The 8,936-nt window shown below is 40.5% G+C and overlaps 1 gene segment (V, D, J or C); it reads left to right on the plus strand.

The window, feature by feature from the left end:
* Nucleotides 1–1,580: 1,580 nt before the first annotated feature.
* LOC131906344 (immunoglobulin kappa variable 1-12-like) lies at nucleotides 1,581–2,075 on the plus strand. The segment is given in 2 exon segments: nucleotides 1,581–1,629; nucleotides 1,753–2,075. Coding segments are annotated over 2 exon segments (372 nt in total).
* The last annotated feature ends 6,861 nt before the right edge of the window (nucleotides 2,076–8,936 follow it).

Below are 8,936 nucleotides of genomic sequence, written 5' to 3' on the forward strand. Positions count from 1 at the left end.
ATCCATATTTGCAACACTAGGGACAAGAGAAGTTTCTAGTTTCTGATAAACTTGGATTTCAGCATTTTCTTATAATCCATTCCCACTTCTGTGAATGTGGTTCTGGCAAAGTTCTTACCCACAGTTAGTCAGTGGAGAACACACAATCCTGACCATTCCTTGTATTACAGATGGAGAAAATCCAGACAGCAGGGTTCTGACCAAAACTCTGATCATCTTGGATAGGAGGATCAGTGTTACATCTGTTTCCTTTTCCATTGTCACTCACTGTAGTCCAGTGCAGAGCAGATGCAGTTACTGGGTTGAATAACATCATACCATGAATGGAAAGTGCTGCTTAGCATCTTACAGTATTTCCAAAATTGAGAAAATAAAGACCATAGGAAAAATTATGTCTGTAAGCCTGAGGGAAATCATTTACTAATGCAGTTGAAGTCAAAATCACCAGCTTGGATCATTATAGAATGTGAAAAATGTGGCAAGGTTTGACATTTCATTGGCATTTGAGAAATCCCTATGTCCATTTCTTTGATCTTGAATGTTGATAATGGTATGGATCTATGCAAATGAACACTTTTCTCTCTATTTCTCTCTCTCACACACACTCCCTCTGTCTCTCTCTATCTCTCTATCTCTCTGTCTCTCTATCTCTCTGTCTCTCTGTCTCTCTCTGTCTCTGTCTCTGTGTGTGTGTGTGTGTGTGTGTGTGTGTGTGTGTGTGTGTGTGTGTGTGTGTGTTTCCTCTTTGAGAGACTATTCACAGCTTCTTAATATTGAGACACTGGGCCACACCTCTATGGTATAAACTACCTCTACGTTTAGTGCTATGAAATAACTGGCTGTGAACTAATGTGAGTGTGAACTTCATATCTGCAAAGCCTCTTGTCCCTGTTGTGTAAAGAATCAGGGAAGTGCACACAGCTGGTTGTCCATTGTGAAATGGTCAGTCCTGAAAACATACATATAAGTAACATTTTATGTTCTCAACAATTATATTAGTAATATATAAATGTACATATATACATATATGCATGAAATAACAATTAATGAAAAACGGATTTAAAAGAGAGTGGGAAGGGTTCTATGGGAGGTATTGGAGATTGGAAAGGAAAGAGAGAAATGTTGTGATTCAAATGAAATTTTACAAAAACCAGGGAAGAAAGAAACAATAAGCCCCATTGCCTCTATATCGTCTATAGCTACATGTGAAGTAACCCTTTAATGATGTATGTACTTTCTAAAACTGAACCATATCAGACATTCCCTGCCATGGAGGAAAAAATAACAAGGAAATTCTGCATTGAGCATGACAAATCAAAATAAAGTGCAACACATAGACTGGTGTTGTTCTCTGTTGTCCAAAGAGGAGCACATTCCATACAAATAAATCTGTGCTGCCTCTCTGTTTTGAGACATGAGAGACCACAAGCCTTTAATGAGTCACTTGGCCAGTCCAATGGCTGTGCTCAGCCTTTGCTGATTTGCATGTGCCCAGAGCACAGCCCACTATCCTGAGGACTTCTTCATAGGCAGGTCACACCCTGTGCTGCAATCACACACAAACAGGTCCCAGCACAGACATGAGGACCCCCACTGAGCTCTTTGGGTTGCTGCTGCTCTGGCTTACAGGTAAGGAAGATAGCATTGGAAATTTATTAAGTTATCTGTGGTCAGTGCTGCCTGGTCCCCAGGAAAGTCCTCTTTTAACATGATTAATTGTGTAGAAATTTGTTTTCAATTTTCCAATTTCAGGTGTTAGATGTGACATCCAGATGACCCAGTCTCCTGCCTCTCTGTCTACATCTCTGGGAGACAGTGTCACCATGACCTGCCTGGCAAGTCAGAACATTGATAGTTGGCTAGCATGGTATCAGAAGAAACCAGGGAATCCTCCTAAGCTCCTGATCTATGCTGCAAACAGCTTGGCCAGTGGGGTTCCATCGAGGTTCAGTGGCAGTGGATCTGGCACACAGTATTCTCTCAAGATCAATGGCTTGCAGCCTGAAGATGTGGCAACTTATTACTGTCAGCAGGCTAAAAGTTACCCTCCCACAGTGATTCAAGCCATGACATAAACCACCCAGGGAAGCAGAAGTGAGAGCCTGTGCTGCCCTGATTGCTCATTCTGCTGTCTCCAGCTGCAGACAGTGTTTCTCTTTGCCTGGAGTTATAGGCTAATGTGATGTTTTTATATTTGGATCAGAGGAACTGTCCTATGTCATGAATGTATGTCCTCTTCCCAAGGTCTAACATTAAAACGAGGGAGTACTTTGCATATCTTACATGAAAAATTAAATTTTTTCCACTGTAACAATACAGCAAAAACTGAGATTCATACAAGATGTCTGTCAACGCCCCCCTCCCCAGCATACACATATACCAAGGTAGAGTTACTGTGGAAAGAAAACTTTTATCTAATTATATATATCATTAAAGTCCTGAGGAAGCAGCTTGGTAAGATATCTTAGTGATTAAGAACACTAGCTGGTCTGCTGCAGGACCTAGGTTTGATTCCCAGCACACATACCACTGCTAGCAACTCTTTATAACTCCAGTCCCAGGGTATGTTAGACTTTCCCTTCTTCTAGCCTCTGAGACATTGCACTTATATGGTTTATCACCAAATATGCAGCCAAAACACCAGTACACATAAAATAAAATAAATATTAAATATTTGAAAAATCCTAAGGGAGTAGTACACAGACAAACTGGTACTGGGAAGAGATTATTCCTACAATCTAAGTGAGTCCTCCTGACCACATGGTCCTCAGATACCATGTCAACTCTCATATCAAAAGAATGGAGAGGAGGAACTTTCCTCCATTAACTGTTTATTTCTCTCTTTGTTAGAAGGGCACATGTCTTCGTTAATTTTTTTCTTTTCTTTCTTTTTTTTTGTTGGTTTTTTTTTTTTTTGGTGGATGGGGAGTCTTTATTGGGCTTACACTTTCACATCATAGTCCATCACTGAAGGAAATCAGACCATGAACTCAGGCAGAGCTGGAACCTGGAGGCAGGAGCTGATCTAGTGGCCATGGCGGAGTGATGTTCACAGACTTACTCCTTGTGGCTTTCTCAGTTTGCTTTCTTTTTCATATTTTTAATTTATTTTCTGAATACAGTGTCCCTTCCCTCTACTTTTCTTAATTTCACTCAACCTCCTCTCACATCCAGACCTACTCCATTTCAGTCCCACATTGGAAATGAACACACTTCTAGGAGACAACAAAATAAATTATAATAAAATAAAATGAATACTGTCACACTGAAGTTGGACAAGACAATCCAACAAACAAAAGATCTCCAAGAGAAACAATAAGAATCAGAGCCCCACATCCTTACACATTCAGGATTCACATAAAAGAACTAAACTGAAACTATAGAACATCACAGAGGACCTGGTGCAGACCCAAGTAGGTCCTGTGCATGCTGTTCCAGTCACAGTGAGTTCATATCAACGTTGTTCCCTTGCTGTAGAGGACCTTGTTCTCACGGTGACCTCAATCTCTTCTGTCCCCTCCACACCTTTTGCTTCCTTTTTCATGATGTTCCCTGAGCTCTGGCAGGGGGAGATTTGAGGTGGACATCCAATGTAGAGCTGTTTGAACCAAGGTCTCTCTCTCTCTCTCTCTCTCTCTCTCTCTCTCTCTGAAAAACTATCTTGCTATTGGTCTCTATATTTATTCTCTTCTGCTGAAGGAGGAGGCCTCTCTGGTGACATATTTGGTTTTACCTTAGTTCTCTGACCAGTTTAGACTCTAGTTCTTGGTTACCAAAGTAGTGTCACGTATGGGTTTCATCTCATGGACTGGGCCTTAAGTCTAATGAGACATCTGTGGATTTTCTCACAAGGTTAGTGCCACAATTGTCATAGCATATTTTCAGGCAGGACAGATTATAGATCAAATATTTTTTGGTTGGGTTGATGTTCACTTTGTAGCCTGCAATGAAACTTTACATGTCATAGACACTAGAACATGGGGGTGAAGTTTCCATGTAGGCACCAGCTTGAACTCTCCATGCTCAATGATTTATGTGGGTGTATATGTAAACAACTATCTTATTAAATAAGAAACACAGAGCCGATTCAGAGAAGAAAGCCAAGAGGTCAGAACTAAGAGCCTTACCCTTCCTGCTTTAGCGATCCTGCTTCAGCCAAGAGAGCTCTCCAAAAAAAGGAGCCTACTTCCTGTGTGTATGTCTTTATATAGTCTAGCTGTTCTGCCTTCTCATTGGTTGTAAACCCAAACACGTGACTGCCTCATCACTGCCTGTATGTACAGCCCTCCAGGTCCTCTATGGTATTGAGAGCCACTGCCACTATGCACTTGCTATGGCTCTAATAGCTCTGACCCCCAGGCAACTTTATTTATTAACATACAATTAAAATCACATTTCAGTACAAGTAAAATACCACCACATGTGGGATTTGTCTACTTCAGTAAGGTCTTACTGTCAGTTTGTGGAGAGCAACCTATTGTCTTGTCAGCAGGCTGGCTTGTTTGGGGATATTCATGAAAGCCATTTGTCAACAAATCAATTGGATGACACCCAATCTCAGAAATGTGCATCATTTTGTAAAAAGCGATAGCCAGTAAGAATTCTGTCTCCCTCTTTATTTGGGGAATTCATTAGGGTCATCATATACTTTATAGGAAGTTTGCACTGAACAAGTGTCCCATATATCCACAAAAATACTCCTCAAATACTCATCAATTCTAGATGTATTTCCTCTCATTCCCTCCCTCAACTGCATCTTTTAACCCCTTTCCACATGATCCTCCCATTCCTGACCCCCCCAAAAGGTCCAATCCCACATTGAAATTGTTTTCATTTCCCCATGCCAAGTACTCCCCTAGTCAATTCCTCTATTTTTGGCCTATCTGGTTATGCATATTGTAGCTTGATTATAATTTATTTAATGGCTACTTTTCTATTGCTGTGATAAGACGCCATTACCAATGCAATTTTTAAAAGAAAGTATTTAATTTGGGGGCTTTTAGTTCCAAAGGCTTATTCTGGGAACAATATAATAGTGGGAAACATGGCAACAGGCAGTCATTCATGGTGCTGGAGAAGTAACTAAGAGGTGTAGCTAGAGTTTTCCTGCCTGGCCCACAGTCAGGACAAATCTCTCTCACATGCCAGTCCCACAGCTGCTCAGACCCAACCAAGCAAACACAGAGACTTATATTGCTTACAAACTGTATGGCCGTGGCAGGCTTCTTGCTAACTTTTCTTACAGCTTAAATTAATCCATTTCTATTAATCTATACCTTGCCCCATGGCTCGTGGCTTACCAGCATCTTCACAGGCTGTTTGTCATTGTGGTGGCTGGCAGTGTCTCTCTGACTCAGCCTTCCACTTCCCAGCTTTATTCTCCTCCTTGTCCCGCCTATACTTCCTGTCTGGCCACTGGCCAATTAGTGATTTATTTATTGACCAATCAGCAACACACTTGACACACAGACCATCCCACAGCACTTCCCCTTTTCTTCTTTTCTTTTCTTTTTTTTTTTCAAAAAGGAAGGTTTTAACCTTAACAGAGTAAAATTACATATAAATAGGAATTTGGACATAGCTTCTCTTACTACTTCCTGCTGGAGGGGGGTGCTGTAACTTATGGGGACACAGAGAAAATTTTAGGATTATGGAATAGTCCATGAGGCTGTATTGTCTGAGCCAGTTGCCTTGAATCCGATCTGGACGTTGGATTATCTGGGCCATGGTGTCATCGGAGACCTTTTAGGGAGTCTTGACTGGTCAAACCTGATGTATCTTAGTCTGGAACAAATCCATAGCCTTTGGCTTTCTGTGGGAACAAAAGTAGAGACTCTTTTCCAAAGCAACATATCCTTATATCCAAATTTTGAAGTCAAGGTATCTTTAAAATATACATTTTGGCATAACTCAACAGCTTTTACAATCAAATGTTTTTCTGCAGTTAAAAATATCAAAGACAACATAATCCAGATTCTTTGTGTGATAGCCATCTTTACATGGCTTATTACCTTTAATATTTCTTTAAAGACTTTATTTTTAAAAAATATCTATTTGTTTATATAACTGTATATTTTCCCTTTTTTCTCCCTTTTAAGTCTATGTACATTTTTACATACATTGTAAACTATTACATCTGAATCTGTCTTAATGTGACTCTATTGCTTTAAACTGCAACAGCTGTGGCTGCTGGCTCCGCCCACCTCAGCTTCCCAACTGCCAGCTCTGGGAGCTATGGTGGGTCTATGCTTTTATCCAAGCAGCGTGTAGCCCAGAAACCTTTTTTGTTTCATGCTAGCAAAGGCTAAATCCACCACACAGCTTAATGTGCCACTTGCAGAGGCCTCATTCCCGCCATATGGCAGGTCGAGCACGCATGCCAGGAACCCACCAGTAGCTCAAACCAGCAGCAACACACTTGACATACAGACCATCCCACAGCAAAGAGGTTAAATTTTTATGTGCAAATAGTAGGCAGAGAGAAGTAGAAAGCTATCTGATAGGGATTGAGCTTTTGAAACCCCAAAACCCATCTTCATGGATACTTCCTCAAACAACTAATCTTTCCCAAATAGTTTCAAGAACTTAAGTTCAAGCATTCAAATATGTGAACTTATGAGGGACATTCACATTCAAACCACCATAGCAAGTGAAATATCTAAGATAGTTTACTATGGGGAAAAACTGAGTCAGAGTTGGGCAGGTAAGGGTAGGCATTGCTTAGCAACCTTGGACTCACTGGGTTTGATATGTGAACAAATTTCTTTCCAATCAAAGCACTTACTATTGTGAACCACAACTTCACAAAGTTTCACGAACACCCTCTTTAAAGGATGCAATCAAGTCATTCCAACCTATGGTGATATTTTATTTGTACTGAAATGTGATTTTATTTGTATGTTAATAAATAAAGTTTCCTGGAGGTCAGAGCTATAGCAAGCCATAGCAGAAACTGGGCAGTGGTGGTGCACACCTTTAATCCCAGCTCTTGGGAGGCAGAGCTAGGTGGATCTCTGTGTTTTCAAGGATACAACCAGTATGGAGATACACGCCTTTAATCTCAATAACAACCATAGAAGACCTAGAGGTCTGTACAGACAGGCAGTGATGAGGCCGTCATGTGGTTGGGTTTATAACCAATGAGAAGGCAGAACAGAAAGTCTATATAAAGACAAACACACAGGAAGTAGCTCTCTTGCTGAAGAGGATAGCTGCAGCAGTGAAGGGTAAGGCTCTTAGCTCTGACCTCTTAGGTTTTCATCTCTGCATTGGTTCTGTGTTTCTTATTTAATAAGACGGTTACTTCTACATTTGGCGCCTGTGTGGCAAGAATGCATTAAAAACTGCTTGGCTTAGTGGTGGGTCTGGTATCCCACCTGGGTGGGCCCGGCTCCCTAGCTCGGCTTAGGACTCAGGCTTGCTGGAGCTACCACTAATTACAGTAGCTGCATGCAACTTCAGATTGGCTGCTCTCAGCTGAAATGCCAATGCACATGGTGGGAGCTTAAGGAAGCTGGAGCCCAGGCTCGACTTCACTCAAGTGGAAACACGTGGCTGGATTTAAGCTTTTAGCCAGAACTCATGGCTGCGCTTTCTTGCTTGTTTGCTTTCTCTCTCTCTCCCTCTCCCTCCTTCTCTCTCTCTCTCTCTCTCTCTCTCTCTCTCTCTCTCTCTCTCTCTGGATTAACACCTTGGACACTACGTTGCTGTTTTGAAATTCCCTTGGATTTCTACTGTTCTACGCAGACTTGGTAAGTCAATTAAGATATCAGATATTTTAAAGGAAACTATTTAAAAGAGAATTTTTTTTCCACATTAAAAAAATGGGTTTTATGTGTACATTGGAAGAAAACTGGGCTTTGTTTGAAATTTTAGCCAGTCTGACAATGGAACAACTATATGAGAAGATCTTATCCTCATTTTACTATTTAAAAAGATAATCAATTTAAGTGCCAGGATAAAATTTTAGAAAAACCTGTTAAACCTGTTAAAATGGATTATAGAGAAATTCAAATTCAGATAGAAGAAATTAACAGTGAAGTTTTTCAAGATTGGATCATAAAGTTACAGAAAGAAAGCCTGTTTTCACACAATCACCCTTAATTTATCTGGAAAACATACAGCAGTTACCTGATCAAGTGAATACACAAAATATTTGGGCTCCAATTGAAATGTTAGATTTATGAAGGTTTAAGGAGGCAATAGTATCTTATGGCATGCGTTCCCCATATGTAAAGCAAATATTAAACACCTGGTCAACTTATAATAGTATTATACCACAGTACTGGTGTGAGCTGGCACATGCTGTTCTGGAACCCGGACAACAGCTCGAGTGGCAAATGTGGTTCAAGGAGGAGGCTAAAAACATAGAAAAACAATGGAGGGATAAAGGAATACATATCTTCCAGGATCAGCTTGTTGGAGAAGGCCAATATGCTGCAGTAGAAACACAATGTTTATATGATACCCAAACCTTAATTCTATGTCGAATGGCAGCCTTGAATGCATGGGACAGAGTTGAGAAACCAGGAAAAAAAACTGAGTCATTTACAAAGGTTATACATCCCAAAAGAATCTTTCACAGGTTTTCTTTTTACAAAGACTGGCTTCAGCAGTAAAGAGAATGGTCCTGGATTCAGAAGCTAGTCAGATTATAATTGAATCTTTGGCTTTTGAGAATGCAAATGCAGCATACAAGAGAATAATCAGGCCATTAAAGGCAAGATCTGCACCCTTGGAAGAGTGGATTAGAGACACAGTTAATGTTGAGGCTCATGACCAAGATGATATGTGGGTAGGAGAAGCAATTTCAAAAGGTTTGAGGAATGTTAGATGTTTTGGATGTGGAAAGCAAGGACACTTGAAAAGAAACTGTAAACAGGTCATTCCTAGAAACAATGTTTCTTCAAGGAACGATGGCAACAAAATGCCCTTTC

This window comes from Peromyscus eremicus, chromosome 3 (genome assembly GCF_949786415.1).
Source record: "Peromyscus eremicus chromosome 3, PerEre_H2_v1, whole genome shotgun sequence".
In the NCBI taxonomy this organism is placed as follows: Eukaryota; Metazoa; Chordata; class Mammalia; order Rodentia; family Cricetidae; genus Peromyscus; species Peromyscus eremicus.